Source organism: Tetrao urogallus (assembly GCF_951394365.1).
Source record: "Tetrao urogallus genome assembly, chromosome: 11".
Taxonomy (NCBI): domain Eukaryota; kingdom Metazoa; phylum Chordata; class Aves; order Galliformes; family Phasianidae; genus Tetrao; species Tetrao urogallus.
Window position 1 is genome coordinate 1,425,517 of NC_136824.1, and position 17,539 is coordinate 1,443,055.

Here is a 17,539-nt window from a genome sequence, read left to right on the forward strand (position 1 = left end):
CTTTGAATCTCCCGAAGTGCACAAATGACAGACGTTTACATACCTCCATGAAGGAAATCCCTAAACTCCAAACGTCCGAATGGATCCCGTATTGTTCTCCTGAAATCCGTTCCGGCTGCAGAGAGATGGAAAGGAACACCATGAGCCCAGCAAACAAACCAGGGTCCTTCCACAAAAAGGCACACAAACTACCTGATGAAATGCCAAGAATCTTAAAGCTTGTTATCACCTCGATTCTACAAGAGCAAAGGGCTCGGTTACACTCAGGCTCACGGCCGTGCGCTGCCACGCACCTTGTAGGGTTGGCCCTGGCATTTGTGCTTGGGCTGTTGTAGCCAACAAACAGCCATTGGAGGCCAAGTTGTAAGAGTCCATCAGTGGTACACACCAATCTGTGAGCCTGGACGCAGTGGAGGTAGGCTTACAGCAGGAAAACAGACTCCTCAGGCTGGGTTGGGCAATAAGTATGGCTTACAAGGCAAAGTTATTGAAGTCAAAGTAATAAATGAAGTCACGTGGCAGACATTTCATTTTATAGATATTTAACTAATTTCATTTTTGATCTGTGGAAAAAAAGACTTCACTCAAAGCTATTAATAACAAATTTAATGCTTCATGAAATAGAAGGCTGCAAGATGTAACTGCTAGTTTTTACTTGAAAGCCACAATTTCAGCATTTCCAAGGTCAAGTGCAGCAGGAATGTAACAATAAAAGGCTCCATGAGACTTCCCTCCCCACTGTGCTGCTAATGCACCTGTCTAGCCCCACCATCTACAAAGCACCGGCTGTATTTTTAGTCCTCAATAATCCAGAGACCTTTTTTAGAAAACCAACTCCCAAATTAGCGCCAGTCCAATGTGTTTTCTGATGTTTACTCTGCACCACTAATCCCAGGTCAAGAGCTTTTACTGCAACGTGAACATTAAGTAAAAAACAGCATTGCCCACGCTGCCTTCAAGGGTAGCCTTCCAAAACTGCCATCATCTGAAAATAAAGAGAAACTACAACAAAAGGCTTTTGAATGAGCCACAAAAATTGTCTTTTTGTTTGTTTGTTTTTGGTGGTTTTAATTAATTTTGGTTTGCCCGTTTCTTTTTTTGAGGGAAGAGTTTTATTTAATTTTATCTTTTTTTTTTTTTTTTCCCCATTAAAGGAAACCACAGTGAGCAAATATAAACAGTTCAGTGATGTGAATTTCTCTTCTAAAACTCTGGAGCAGAAGACAGAAACAAGAATGACACATGGAAAAAGTAAGGCATGCAACACACAGCTCACCCTAATGATACGGAGCTCAGAGACCTTTATTCTAAAGATTTCTACCTCTGGTTACCTTTTGCACCTAAAAAGTTTGAGTTTTTTCCCCTGTGCCTTGTAGGAGATATAATAATAATAATAATAATAATAATAATAATAATAATAATAATGTTATTAATATATAATAATAATATTTTTTCCCCAGAAAATGCATTTTTATTTTAAACATAGTTTAATTTTTGATGGTTTCAAATTCATTCCTGATGAGCACACTGTGAAGTTGATGAATTTCATTAGCAAAACAACTTTAACACGGGCAGTCAGATCAAACACATTTGAGCTTAAACTTCTTTCTCAATCAATAGAAGAATGCATCACAGCCATCCAGAAAGAAGAAAAAACGTAACCTATTCAATGTACACCTGGGAAAGAGAACAGTAATCTGGATTAGCACAGCGAAAGCATAATACAATTTAATTATTAGATCTGCTGAAGACCACTCTAAAAGCAAGAGCCGTGCTGGAGAAGTTAATACTTTGATGCTGCTGGCTTGTCTGCAGCACAGTGGTGCAGTTGCTTTAGAGAACAGAGGCACAGACACCAGCAGCTCGCTGTAACATATATGAGCACATTCTTTATTTAAAACAATTTTGATGCACGTAGCATTCCGGTGACAAAGGACAACCCAAGTCCTTCTAGGATGGTGGCACGAGTGTTTCACAAGCCACATAATGACTACACCTTGACTAGAAAAGCACTTAGCAAACAAATGGGTACCCAGGGCTGCTTTCTCCTTACAAGAAAGTAAGGAAAAATACCTGAAAGCGATGAAAGGTCATGGATTTCTCTCTCCACTTTTCCGAGGTTTGAAAAACAAGAATCAACCATTTTGTACTGCTGTCTGCACTCTGGTGCTGTGGGCTTTTTTGTTTGCTTGCTGTTAAACAAGCTGAACGCTGATTTTCTTTTCCCCCACTGATACCATGACAGAAGTAGTTGGCAAATAAGAAATTGTCATGACCAAAAAATAAAAGACAACAGTTACTGCAATCCTAAACTGAAGCATTTAAGTCCTCACATGCATTAAACAAAGAGCGCTGATGAACAGAAAGCAAAAAATGCTCATGTTCGTGCAGTGAGCATTTCCTGGACTAAGATGCTTATAGAGAAGTGAAAGGCCCTGATGCCTTCTGACACATGGTAGGAACACCACCCAGCACGCAGGGCAGCAGCCTGGTATTATCAGCCCAGGTATGCAAACTTCAAATCTGCACATGGCAGTTTCCCATAGGAAACAGCCACACAGGTGTGCAGGTATCAGAGATGCCCATGAGACGGACTCACATCTGAGTGCTCAGCACAGAGGGCCCCATTCTCCGCACAGTAACACCATCAGCGCTCTGCAAGGACCTACGGGCTCCCGAGGGAAAGCTGCATCTATTCATTTTTCAGTGTTGGACTGGCTCTCCTCTTTGTTCCCAGCTGTTGCAGTGCATGAAAGACAACCAGAAGGCACACGCAGAGCAGAATGCTCTTCTGATGCTATTCTCCATATCAGCAAGGCCTGCCGTTGTCACTGAGCTGCTATGTGAGCACAGAGATGTTCTGTGACACACCATCACACCAAGGGGCAGGGGAGAGGAGGTCTGAGAGCCCGTTTAGAATATATCCTCACCACGTAGAACAGGACTGTGAACAAATACTTGTATTTAAATGTTATTCCTACATAAATCCACTTACCGCCATGTAAGCATTTGTTCCGACATACGTCTTGGCTATAGAATTCACCAGCTATCAGACAAAACAGTCTGTTAGAACAATATAAAGATAATGTGGAAATAAAATGGGCAATTATTCCTCATTTAACCTACAATCATCATTCCTATAAATCAACTAAAAATTATGTAAAAGGGAACAAATTTATCCGCAAAGGCATTAAAAATGATTAAATCTCTCTTTTGTTTGGAGCTCCCATTTAAACAAGTGCCGCATTACCGTTTATGGCAGATAACCTTAAACCATTCTGTTAAACAGGATGCTTATCGCTTTAGTACCCCACACCAGTCTGATATAAAAAGTCAATTTGACGTAGGATTGAAGGCGCTCGTTTTTCAGTCAGCTGGCTCAAGATGTGCATAAAGCCACATTCATCACTTGAATGCAACCAGCACTAAATGCGCTCGGAGGGACAACAGACCCTGACAACTTATCATACCAGGCTGACCTTCTCTTTGGTCCCGGCGCTTGGCTGAGAGTAAAGGTGCTGAAATTCAAATCACCAGCACGGCAAGCTCGTGGGTCACTAGCAGAGAAGTCCTCCAGGGAGGCCCAAAATGGAAATTAATTAAAATTTGTGCTGCACATTGTAAAAGCCCACCACTATTGTTACTCCCAATATTAATTTTTATTGTGGGCCAGTTGGGCTCCCCAGACACATCTCTCGTTCTGCCCTCCCTTTTGTCTGGCCAAAAAGCTTTCATATCAAAGCTGCATATCAATGAAGTTTGCTATTCGTAAGTAGTAATTACAATATCAGCAGTTTTTACTGTCATTAAACAATGAACAATCATATTCAGATGGAGAAAAGTCGCCCGGAGATTCGAGCTGAATGGCTGGCTCCCAGCAGAGGGGGGCTGCCCGCCCGGCAGCCAGGTGACTGCAGCACGAGACGTGCAATGGATTACCTGGGTGCTCACCCCGAAGTCACACAGCTTCACCTGCCCTCGTGTGTTCACCAGCATGTTGGACGGCTTCACGTCTGCCAAACAAAACCAGAGGTCACCTGGGTTATCCTGGAGGCGTACAGAGATGGTTATGATTCCAACACAGGCGTTGGGGTGACCATCACTGGCGTGATAGATTTTAATAGAAAACATTTCAAAGGTATGTTTCCATTGCAACCTCTGGTTCGTAGCTGTCATCAGCACAGGTGACGTTATACCTGTCCCCCAAAGACCAGCAATCCGTGCTATTGAAGCTGCAGGTGACACCAGCTGGGAAGGGGCCACCTGAGCTCTGCAGGATGGGATCTGGCATTCAAAGCAATCCTGACAAATGAGACTGAAAAAATATGCTGAAATTCAATAGGGAATCACTTCCACAAGTGGAAGCACTACGTTTAGACGAGGATTGATCAAAACAATCCACTGCCTGGGCTGGGGCTGCAGGAGAAGACGATGCAAGGGAGAAAATCAAACACTAAAAATCCCATATAGATATACAGGAACAGATGTGCATTGTAAAACCAGACTGTAAGTGCAAAGCTCCCATCACTGACCCCCTCTGATGTACAAGAAGTTCTGTTGCACACTGTAAAATCAACGTGCAAATAAAGCACTAAGCACCCAGCCAAGCTACGCCATGAGAACAGCAGCATGCATGGTATGGCCAGGCTTACACAAGGGAAGATGAGAGCTCAGCCTAATCGCTGCCTTCTTCTGTCATTATGGGTTAAACGCAGCCACTCATCTCCCTGCCTTCTTTAAAAGAGAACACTAGTTGGGTGCAGATGGATGAAACCCAACTAGGAAAGAACCTAATTTGGTTTATCATTAAGTTTGCCTTTCTTTAGCAGATGTCTTCTGGTACCACAGTAGCTCGCTTAATTTGTCCCTGTAATGTAAAAATGTATAACCTCAATTAGCAAGCTGATTAAACGCTTCCCTATATTTGAGCTAAAAAAACACTTTAGAAAGGGGGAGCGTTCAATAACACTTTACTCAGCTTCACAGGATCTGCACGTTTAATTTCGGTATCAATACTCGAAGTACGTTTTGCAATTTCCTCCCAAAGCCAAAAGGAAAAAGCAGTGCTGGGTGCCTCCGCTGCACGACAGCACGCACAGCTTTGGGTGTGCTGGACTCTGCTTCAACTGCAGCACTGCCACCCATGCACCAATCTTTGGCAGACGATTACCTGCCCTCCAGCTGCAGGCGAGGAGACAAAATACTGCTACAGAGCAATCCACGGCCCCAAACTGCTGCACATGTACCAATGTTTTAGGAATATTCTTTCTAACCGAAGCTTCAAGAAGACTCTTACATTTGCTTATGGAAACCTCCAGGCAACGTGCCTGCCAAGCTGCTTTGCTGAGTGCCATGGGATGGGCACAGCACACCAGTGGACCCTGTGCTCACCCTGAGCACTGCAAGGTGTGCAGCCATCCCAGCCGACCTTCCCAAGGACACAGCATCGCTTTCTGACAGCACAGCAATCCTCTCTCTCTGCTCAGCACAGGTCTGGGCAGACAGAAGGATGCTCTGAGCACAAAACGCCACAACCCCACAGAAGGTTTGCTTCCAAGGGGTTTGCTTGGCTGGGTGTGAGAAGGAGGCAGGGTGTTCTCCCACCTCTCATTCCCTTAACACGACCTGCCCAGAGGAAACCACTGAGCACGTGTGTCCCCTGCCCCAGAGCCAGCACCCCGTGCCATGGGGGATCAGCAGATCCCACCTCCCCACCCCCAACACGCGGCACCTGACAGTAAGTCGATATAATTTTAATTGAACGGCCATCTGTCATTCATTACGCGTCGCTTGATCCAAAAATCCTCCCCCTCGCTAAAAATAAATAAACCAAAACAGCAACAACAAAATCCTAAAAGAGAAAGAAAGCAATGGGGAAATCAGTCCATTAGGGGTAAACGAAGGCAGTGCAGGTCGGGACCTGCAGAGCAATCGCAGCCAAACGAGCACTGCTGAGAACAAACCGTGTTGGTCTTTGCAGCGCAGTTTACGCAGCCCCACAAATGGAGAACGTGAGCAAATGTTTGCTACAAATTCCAACGGTTGTGCCGGTATCTTTGAGAAAAAAGCAAAAGGAAATGACTACCCAAATGACAACCCACTTTGTAAAGTAACTCACACTGAAGGGAAGGAGGAAGAATAATCACCCCATCAGTAAATTGGCCTTTATGTTCATAAACCGCTTCAGCTAATGGGTTAAATATTTTTTGGTTTTGGAAAACAAATGTGCATAAATAATGTTCTGCACCATCTGCTTGTGATTAATATTACTGTTTAGAAGTGAAAGAATTTAAACAAGAGCCAAAAGGGGTCATTATGCTGCCATTACCAGTGCTTGCTTCATACAAATGACTTCTACGAAGCATCATTATGGAGGATGCACAAGTTCTCTTTGTGATCTAAGTCGTTTCACCTCTGCAGATAAATGGGACCTCCAAGCTCTTACTTACCAGTAAACACACGCGTCAGAGCTTCAGCTTTGCCAACACCCGACATTTCCCTCATCTTGGTTCATTGAAAAGAAAACGGATTTATGATTGTAGGAAAAAAAAAAAAACACAAAAAAACACCCCACAGGTTTCTAAAAGCTGTCTCTTGACTTTCAGCGTTTTCCTCACATCAGGCTGCAATATGCCAGGTTCAAGGGAGACCAGATACAAAAGCCATCTTAGCCGAGGACAGCTCACAGAACATTACTGTGAACAAAGTGAAGCTGCTGAAAGAATGAAAATATTTCCAATGTTTTCTTGCCAAATGACCTCTGTAGCACTTTTTGCTGTGATTTTTATTCTTCTGAACTGAGCCCAAGCAACGTGTAAGCGTGCAGACAGGGGTACAGCCATGTGTGCACACGGTCTGTGCGTGCACACACAAGCACCCCATTACCTTTGCTTGTGCTTCATTATATGCGATGCTAAAGCTGATCAGCTCTCACCAACACGGGCTCAGCCCCACAAACCAGAACACACCTCCATCTACTCTGACACACTTAGAATACACTCAGAGGCTGCGGTCCCAAGACCAGTGCAACGTGTGCCAGTCCACATATGTGCACACAAATGCCTGTTGGTACAATTAAACACAAGTGGGTAACACTTATTTCAAACATCTCTTTTAATAAGAAGGTGAGAGAAAAACACACCAGATGAAATGCATACGGCCTATACTTATTCTTGAACTTAACAGATTTCGGTTTGTCTTTATACAAACTTTGACTTTGTACGTGATTAGACTTGTTTAATTGCTAATTCTGTTTTAAATCTAAGTTAATTTCTCATTACCCTTCCATTTCTACTTCTTGTCCTCTGGGGAAAAGAGCACACTTATCATTGGGACATTCTCACATCTTCCAAAGAAGCAGTGTAGGTGTTAATCTCCCGTTTACGTTTGATGTGGGTGCGATGGCTACGACTACAGCTTTGCATTTATTAATATGCACGGCTATCACCTCATTAGTTGCGAGGTACGTTTTGAAGTTAAGCTGTAATATTTGCTGAGATGTCTGATCTGGAATAAAAGACTTGTTCATTGTGTTTCCTTCCTTTAATCTGTGCTCTGGTCACAAACCGCCGTTTGCCACACCGCATCGCACAGCTTCCTCACCATGACTGTTCCTGCACCTCAGTCACCACCATCGTGGAATTCTGGACCTGTTACCCCACCTGAGCATCCTGCCCAGCCTGCCTGATACGTGACAACAAGGAAGACTGAGTTCCATTTTCCCCCTTTTACCTCTGATGCGTTAAAACCAGTAAAGAGCTGGAGGAGATTACCGTGACCAACTGGTGTTTCCCTTGCACTGCATTACATGCAGTGACTCTCTGGTGAGACAGGAAAGCACACGTATGTGTGAGTGCACTGAAACAGGCCCCTGAATAAACACTGTTGGACACTTCTAGGCATTTTGCATATTGTTCTCATCTCGGTGAACCCAGGAACAGACCAAGGCCAGAAAAACCTCAATTGTGATGGAAGAGCCATTTCTGCACTTTTCTTCAGGCCAGCGAGGATCATACATAATTCATTAAAAACTCAGAGCTGCTCTCTATCGAGGCAACGAAAGCCACACACAGAAGGGAAAACCTGAGAAGCAAAAATCAGGCTCAAGCTCTAAACTTACAACAGAAGCTGTGAGACATTACAGTGACAGTATTTGCGCTTGACCACAATGCTCCTCCAAATCAGACTCAGCAGGTGGCCACAGCCCTTAATGAAAAAGATTCAAGCAAAAGGAAAAGAAAAAAAAAAGATTCAAACCAGCTTTTCCTTTTCAGGTGCTGTAGAAGAGTGGCAAAGGACTGCGCTGCCCAATTTGCGTGACACCCATCCACGGATGTTCCAGCTCCCTTTTCTGTTCTTCTCATTCTGACATTTGCTGTGCCATCCAGAATGGATGTCCCCTCGCCTGGAGTAGATGGAGCTGTTAAACCACAGTGTTTGGCGACAGGCAGGCTAATAGATCCAATGTTTAAAGCAGCACCAGAAAGCGTGTCTGCACTCAGCTGGCCACGGTCTCTGGGTTATTTCTGTTCTTTTAATCCAGGGACATCCAAGGTTAAATACAGGAGCAGCCAAAGCTTTGAGGTGGGGCAGAAACTCAATGCCTGGTGGTAATTAGGGTTTCCTATTAACTTCTTCTCAGGCATTGCAGAACTGGACACCCCCAGAGGAAACAGTCTTCCTCACCTATTTGGTTCCCAATCTGAACTGTTCTGCTTGTCTCCCTGCTTTACACTTCTCCTTCAATCACAACTGATGTCGGTTACTGCACGCTCCAACTGTGCACAAGGGCTGAGAGAGCAGATGGGTTAAATTAAACAGTATTGTTAGTGACATTAGGAGCTGGAGCTGTTACTTTCAGACACTTTAGAAACATTATAAATGTAATGAGTTTCTCTTTTCCTTTTTTATTTGGGGAGAAGAGCGGGGGAGAAAGGGCTTCTTTGTTCTTTAAACAGCATTTTGCACTCTTTTTAGAGCACACATTAAAAAAAACCAAAAACCTCCATCTCAGCCCCATATATTATTTTCATAAATAAAATCAAGAGCAAGAAATAAATTCGGTTGTAAAAAGAATACAAGTTAGCTTTGGGAGAACAGGCATCCAATGGCTTGTTATGCCCAAGCAGGATTCTGTAATTATACACGGCCACTGCAGAGGACAAACGGGTGACAATCTTAGAAGTGTGACGCCCATCAGTACTGGTGGATGCCATGCAAGATTTCTGAAGCACAAAAGAAGAAAACTCAACACCTATTTTCTTGTTTTGCAAGTCAAGCATTTGGTGATCGCTGGTGATTTTGAGAATTCCATTTGGCACCTGTCTGTAACCACAAGCATTTCAGTCTCCACAACATCCATTTCTCCCCTTAGGCTATTGAGAAGATGAAGGAAAATGAAGGAGAACAGTGGTAAAAATATTCAATCAGTGAATCTACAAGGCTAATGAATAAGATTCACTCTGTGTAACCCCACTGCAATCAGATCAGATGTTAGTCTGGTCTGCTGCTTCTGTGGAAAGCGCTGTTAAAACAGGACCAAAAAATGGACAACATCTGTTACTCACCTCTGTGCAAAATCTTTAGACTCCATAAATACGTAAGGCCTTTCACGACCTGAAGTCAAGAAAAAGCAACAACCCATATTAGAGACTTTTCCCCGACTTCCCACATTGTTTACTTGTTTAAAGCAAATGTTGAACATTTCTTCTTCAACTACAGAAACCATCTTCTTTTTCTTACCACCCATTGGACCAAACACGAGCCTCACTGCACCCTGCAGCCCCACAGAACACAACTGGGCCCCTGAAGGGAAAGGAGCAGCACAGTGCTCGGCTCTCCTCCCTTCCATCAGTGGAGCCGTTAGAATGAAACGTGAAAAGCTGTTTCTCCATTCCCACCTCAGAGCATCAGGAGATGTGTTTTAACAGACAGCTGCAGCACCTGCGTTTGTACTACGAATGTTTCCCAAAACAAACACCCATGGTGTTTCCATGGGCAGAACATATCCATAGGCTGGGTACTGCAAGCTTTATTTCTGCCATGTCACTAACTCCCAAACTTTAACATAATTTTGTTTCTCAGATTTACGTTTTCCAGCAGCCCTGAGGACTCACCAGATCCAACCAACACATTCCTGCCTGCCTTTGCTTTTTACCCACAGCACCTCTGCTCTGCCAACCAGCCCCTGTCACAGAGAAAACCCTTTCCAGTTTCTATCCATGAAATGACATTCCATTCATTTCTCCCAAGTTGCTGCTCTTCATGCACCTCCACAGCAATAAAGCATTTCTGACACTTGTGAAGTCGCAGGAGTTTTTTCAGACCAAACAACTGCATTCTTTTTGCTGTCCAAGCAGGTTGAAATGAAACCATTTCTGTTACAGCGATCAAGCAGAAGCACGGCAGATATCATACGGTGTGAGAGCAGAGAGCACAGCAACTTCCAGCCTTCCTATTGGATTAAAAACTTGTCTTAAAATTCGTTCTGTAACCAAAAACTGAATCCATCCTGCAAGCCAAATAAAGATCCTGGATCTCTGGCAAAAAGCTCTAGATGGCAATTCCTCAGCGCTGTGCTCACACAGCTCCGGCTATCTGGTGGCCTCAGATGGTAATTACCTGCAACAAAAGGCCTCAGTCCAATTCTGCATGCCCTGCGGTGTGGCCTTGCTCACTTTATCCTTTCAAAAAGCAGAAGGGGGAATTCTACTCACACAGCTTTTTGACATAAGGAGGAAAAAAGCATCGACTCAAAAAGGGTATGCAACATTTCAGGTTTCCTCCAAAGGTGAAAGCGATTTTAAGTACATCAAGCTTCTCTGATTATTAAACATATGTTTAGACTATTTAACATCCCTGGAATAATCATAAAATTATTTAAAGTATGTATTCATAGAAAAAAAGGAAATATTCTGGAGGGGATGGGGGAATCAACAGCTGTGAGTTATTATACATCTCTATAATGGAACACGTGCTGAATAAGCAGTTATAAAGACACTACTAAACAAACTCACATTCAGACCATCTCAATGCTGCACAGAGGAACGAAAAGAGGGTTTTCTTCCTTCAAGTGAGGCTGCAAATACGCACACAGAGAAAACCCAAACGGGCCCTAGTGCAAAGCACCGTTATTCCCCCACCTTATGGCTGCCCATACAAGGGAAGGGCTCGACGTATCAAACGTGATTCTAAAATGGTGCTGGAGCAGAGTATCTTTTGATGGAACATCCAGCAGGAATTATTGGTATTCAGCAAAGTGGGTTTTACAACAATGAGTTGACAAAGCCTTGACACAAAAAGTACTTCCACCTGCTGTCAATCACTCACTCGCGTGACAGTTCAAGTGCACATCCTTTCAGGGAGAACTTCAATCAACATTAGCACTCAAAATACAGTGCACAATGTCACTGCTTCAGAAATTGAAGTGAAAATAAATGCATGAAGTGGCAAGCAAAGGTAGAAGAGATTTTACATCGGCAGACCCAAATAGACGGCACAAAAACAGGAGCCTGCACATTGCTTTGGGATTCCCAAGATATGCTTTTCCCATAAAAAAAAAAAAAAACCACACACAAAAACCAACCCCCCTCCCCCCCTCCCAGCCCTCTGTGCAAGTAAGGAGAACGAAAAGACAGATTTCCCCTGCGTGCTGACACTGCCTCACTGAGACAGCCAGGATGGAGTCGGTGATGGAGTCAGATTGCTCTCCAGCATCCTGGGGAGCCGGTCTGCTCTGCCCCTGCTGCTGTGCTATCCTGCCTCTGGAAACACAGAGCATCACCCCAAGCTCCAGCAATGCTTCCTCTGTCCAGGCTCTCCTTGCATTACTTCCAGCATTCTGGCTGTCAGCTTCAGCACTCTCCCCACAAAATAATAATGGAGAGAAGTGCATTGCACTCAACAATAAACTCCTGCTGCTTCAGCCTGTAAGCTGACTGTCCACCACAATTAACATGATCACTTCTGCTGTGTGAATCAGATAACAAGAACAGAAAGCAAGCTGTGCTGTACCAACTGCATGTATGCTACATGGCATGTTCATGCCCTCTAACAGACACCTGCAATGCACAGTGCAAGTATTTACAGCAGCATCACACAGAAACAGGGGAGAAAGAAGGAACTGAACGCTCCCTGGGCTATGGGAAGTTGGGGCTGTCATGAAAGGGATGTGTCCTGCTCAGCCTCAGCCTGTGCAGATCAGGGAGGACAGCAGAACAACCTTGAATAGGGCTCAGGATTTAGCTCAGGGGCACGGTGCTGGCTTTGCTGTGCTGAGCAGACATGGATCTTATCCTGGACCAGCTCGGTTCTGTGAGCAGGACAACTACTTTTAGGGGTGTCAGCCCAGTGCTCTTCATGGAGATTGAATGTATGTACTGAGAAAGGAAGCAAGAAAACTATCAAATCAGATAGGGGAATGCTGTGGCACTGCTACGTGCCCCCCCTATCACTTTCCTTTGGAAATGGCTTAGCTTAGAAACTCCTACAAGTATAACAAAAAGGTACTCTAATTAACAGATGTGCAGGTCACACATATTATTAAGCAGCTCCAACAGACTAATGCGCAGTGTGTGTCTCAAGAGAATGAAAGACAAATGACTCTGTATACATGGTGCAAGGAAAGGAAAAAGAAAATGCACAGACTGAAAGAAAAATAATGCAGAAGCTCCAGATTCTGTCCACAGAACCAAGCTCTAGCTTTTGTTTGACATTCTCCTTCCCACCTGTATGTGAGCAGAAATCCTTGAGGCTCTGGGTAATCTTCACAACCTGTTCGGGGTGGGGATTGTGGTACACACACACTGTGCTTGGCAAAAGGTGCCACAACCCACGTGCCGGGCTGCTGGGCTCTGCTGAAATGTCAGGCACCAAGATGAAGGGCACTCATTTGTGACAACTTAACGGCGCCGTTCCCGCTGCTCCTGATAAATGATGGAGCAAACAACAGCTCTCAGTGCCTCCTTCCAACAAGTCTACTATGCCAATTGAGCAAGAATTCAGCACCAGAGCAGAGGGAGCTGCCAGTGCTGGTTCAGCCTCAGCGCACACCTTCTGTTACTGGGAAGCAGGAGGAAGGGGCGAGCTCCTCTTTGGAAGCACCTGCTCCTTTGTTCACCTCTTTGCTGACCCTCTGCACCACAGCAGCCACGGTATAGATTGCTAAAGCAGCAAATGAAATCACTATGAAAAAAGCCAAGCATCAGCTCTCTGCCTGTGTCAGGGAGCCATGCTCACCAGCTACCAGGTTTGTAAAGAGATGACCCTGCAGCTGAGCATGTAGGTACACACACACACACACACAGCATATTTACTGGAGACATAAAAGATGGGGCTGAAGCACCACTGCTACGGAGAAGTGAAGAACAGGAAGGGGACATCTGCAGAGCACCAAGCTGGGTGGGCCGGAGATGGGAGGGAGACAAAAATAATTAAAGAAATGATGAAGTACGTTAGTGTGGATGTATTAATTACACAGTATGAAGTGAGATAAGGAAAAGGATTTGAATAAATGCTCGAAGGCCCATCCCAGCATTATTACACCGTAACACACATGCTGCTCGGCATCAGGAATGTGATACCATGAGCAACTCCATCCATCGCTCCATGGGGAAGAAAAGATGAAACGTTTTTACACTGAACTAAAGGTGAAAAGCATTCAAATTCCATAAGAAACTGCTAGGCTATATAATGAGCAGATTTGAAGCTACTTAGAGGAAACAGCATCAGAGAAGGATGTTCATCACTCTGGGCAGGCCACACAAATTAAGAGAAAGTAGAGCTGTGAATTACAATGAACAGAGACTAAATAGCTGCCTGTGTTGGATTAAAGGATTTAAATTGTCAGCTTGATGTATAATGAATGTGAAAACCCAGCACTTAATTAAATGGCACACGATAGAATAACTTTGTTATGCTTTAAACTGCTTAAGTTATCAAAGTATTCCTTATATTTAGCAATTGTTTAGCAGCATCTCTCCCTTGTGAGATCCACTAAGACAGTGGTCAATTACACACTGTTCAGCCTTGGCTAAAAAAAAAAAAAACCACCACACTTTTCTCCTTTCTCTTTTTTTGTTCCATAATCTGCGTTTTCAGTCACGGCTGGTGAATTTCCAGCAACACAAAGTTATGGGATGCTACTGAGACACAATGCCAGGAGGTGCAAGGAGCCCACCAGCAGCCCCTGCTACCAAACAGGCACGTGGGGCTGATGGATCCAGGCAGCTCCTTGCTCAGCCCAAAATGGCAGCAGGGTGATCCCAGAGCAGCTCCCTGCTGCCTTATTGCTAAGACAGAAAGAAGACAGAAAATGCGTTCTACCATTGCGCCCTGGTATTAGGAACTGGTGCCATTTTTCAACCCCAAATCAGAGTTTTCAACCAAACCTCATTGTGTTACTTGGTGCAGAGTGAGGATGGACAGCATGGAAATGGCACACAGGGTGTGCAGGAGTGGCCAGGGAGGGATCAAAGCGTGGCTGAGGAGAGGGCTGCAGAATTGATTTTTTAGGAAGCCACACAGCATAGGAGAGCACACAAAGGTGAATTAAAGGAGGATAAGAGGACTGCTCCATCCCAGAAAAGGTGATATCAAGAATCACAGCCACGCAGATCTCCAATAAAACGTGTCTTTTTCTCATCCCACTCGATTTATCACATCCTCTTACATTCCCTGAGCCTTCGGCAACTTGAGTACGGGTCACACAATGGGATGATTTCCTTCACTCCTCTTTGGCCCGGCAAAACCTTTACAGCAGCAAATGGGCTCCATTGGTGTGCACCTATGACTGAACTCCAGAGGCAGCAGAGCCTCTGCCCTCAGAGCTGTGTCCTCAGGCATGGGTAGGAGGAGTGACAAAGAGGATGGATCCTCCCTTCACATGGGGGCAATGAGGATGAGGGTTAAGGAGGTAACTCAGTTTCCCAGGGAGATTGGGTGCGCTCACATCAGGGCGTGTTACCAAAACCAGGCAGAAAAATAAACAAAGAAATACTTACAGCTACTGCTATTCTTCCCAGTACGTGCTCTGGAATTTTTCTATAAACATCCAAAGAACCCCCTGCAGGGACAAACAAAATGTGCTTAGGTAATACAAAATGAAATACTGCCCTAGATTTGAAGTCACAAGGGCTTTCTATGCCTTGGTTATTAATAAAAACACCATCAGTGATGTAACAATAACTGTGTCAGAAATAACTGACCTTACCAAACTTTGAATAATCACCTGGAACAGTATTTGCTTCTCTTTTCACCCACGTTACTTATTTCTGTACGTAGCATTAATGCTAAAACACCTTTTGGAAAACCTCCCAGCCAGAGGACACAGTATTGAAACCGGAGAACTCAAAACCTCCGTGTAGGTTCTCAGGGACTGACAAAGCCATGGTAACAAGCCAAAGTGGATTTCAAAGCCAGCAGTATTCTGCCTGCCTCTAAAACCTGGTGCCAGCATAATGCAAAGCTCAAACCCATACTTAAAGTCAGCTTCTTTGTGTGATGATCAGAGCAGTGAGTTGGGCTGAGCCTTCCAAACTGCATCTGCACTGATGTCTAAAACATGAGGAACTCCCAGGCAAGCAAATAAGTTTTGCCAGAGAGCTCCAGTATGGGACACAATTTCGTACTTGGCACAGAAACATCCATCAGCATCATACAGTTATGGAGAAAGCAAGAAATCTAAGTCATAGTCCTAAAGACATCCCCCAAAACTGACAAAGGCTCTTTCCCGCAGCTTCCACGTAAATACAAGACCAAACTTGCATTAACAGCCTCTCTGGGATGAAATACAAATTCTTGGCTAAGGGAGCACATCTAAAATTGAGAGTTAAAAAAAAACAAGTAGAACAGGGAGAAGAAAAAAAAAAAAAGGCAGGCAAATTACACGCAGAATGTATTACAATTAGCTTGCAAGAATGCATAGGCTTATTCCAGGCTAAAGGTTCTCAGAAGTGCTTAGCACAGATCCAACTGCTCTCAGTGTACCCTACGGATTGCACTGATGTCACCAATGGGAAAAGAGTTGGGCCAGCACTCAGCAGTCAGGAAAGCTGCACCTTGCACTTTGCTTATGGTTCCGTTTTTAGAAGTTAAACTCATTCATTCTTAAACACTGCAACATAAAGAAGTCACAAGGTCCTTATTCCAGCCTTCAGTCTTAACACTTTTTTTATTCTAGTGATCTTTTTTCCCTTTTTACAAGTGAATGTAGATAGGGCAAACGGAATTAAGAGGCAGCAGCACCACACAGCTGCTGTTGATTACGAGAGCCAAACAGAAGGCCATGCTCAGCACTAACAGCAACCACCTGACCTTATGACTTACCCTTCTGTTCTGGATTAAAAGACCTGCTCTCATACACCAAGCTGCTAAACGCTGCTGTTACGGGTGTTGCTAAGAGTGGTGCAGCAAGACAAGTTTGCAAACAGTTGGGGAAATGTGCCACTTCTTTATGGAGAAAAAAATAACTGATAGTGAATAAACACTGTGGACCAAATTTCCAAACCCAAACCTTTGCACAGGTAACCAGGTGCAGTCTGCTGGCCTGCACGTCCCACTGCTTCCATGGGGACTTTAGCGGGTGCTCAGCACTTTAAAGGAAAAGAAGCAACGGCACAGGTAAAAGACAGCGGGGCATTTCAGCACCTTCATTCACAAGAACATCAGCTCTATTGCAGACAGAAAGATCAGAAAGCCTCATTTCGCATCTCCATTGATCTTTACCATGGCAGATGGAAGAGGAATCCAGGTCAGTTCAGGCTCTTGTCTTCGCCTGCATCCTCACCCATCCCAATCGAAGGCTTGGGAAAGGAAAATAATTGGCAAGGTCCCTGTATTTGCATTTTGTTCTTCCTTTAAATGATTGCTGCTGCTTTCTGCCAGAAGGGGTGCACAACATGAGGCAGATCAGAGGTCATCTCCAGTATAATTCCAAATAATTTCTGTGTGGTCAGTAAACACCGCCGTCGTGCAACATCACAAGGGATGCAAGCCCTAAAGGCTTAAATGTTTCCAAACAAGAATTCGGAACTGCAAGCATTTATGTCCATCATATTTAAGAGTCTCTGAATTAGCAGCACACACGCTCCAGGCAGACACATGCTCTGGCACAAGCAGCTGCTTCCTTCCTGCGTGTGATACTGCGTGCAAATCTTGCAGTTGCAAGAACAGAAAAGAGAAATGGTGAATGATCACAGAGAACACCCACAGATTTAATTTGTAGGCTTTGGTGAATAAATATCATACTTTTTCATCAAGCCCTGCAAATAGGGAAAATCTAAGAGAACAGAATGTTTGCAAAGGGGACACAAGACCCACTGGAACAGAGGCTGTAAATGCAAAGAGGGAAATAACAGTAGTAAGAGATCATTTTAACAGGAAGGAAACAAAATGCAGCATAAAACCCTACAGGGCCTTATCTGAGCTCCCCATCAGAAAGACAGAAACTGCTCAACAGTGCTTAATGGCACACGTTTAGCTTGGGAATTTTTTTTTCCTGTCAGATAGCCCTTCCTCTGTAGTAAATCATCAGCGAGATCCT

General features: G+C 44.3%; 1 protein-coding gene across 2 annotated transcripts in view; it reads right to left on the reverse strand.

Annotated features, from left to right (window-relative positions):
* The window catches only part of MAP2K5 (mitogen-activated protein kinase kinase 5), a gene marked incomplete at both ends in the record, with an annotated part of 110,928 nt that overhangs the window by 50,639 nt on the left and 42,750 nt on the right, over positions 1–17,539 (reverse strand). For both annotated transcript variants that reach the window (XM_079541166.1, XM_079541165.1), the window contains 5 exons: positions 44–115; positions 2,996–3,046; positions 3,940–4,013; positions 9,567–9,615; positions 15,000–15,061. In XM_079541166.1, coding sequence (XP_079397292.1) covers positions 44–115; positions 2,996–3,046; positions 3,940–4,013; positions 9,567–9,615; positions 15,000–15,061 — 308 coding nt within the window. The remainder of the gene's footprint in view (positions 1–43; positions 116–2,995; positions 3,047–3,939; positions 4,014–9,566; positions 9,616–14,999; positions 15,062–17,539) is intronic.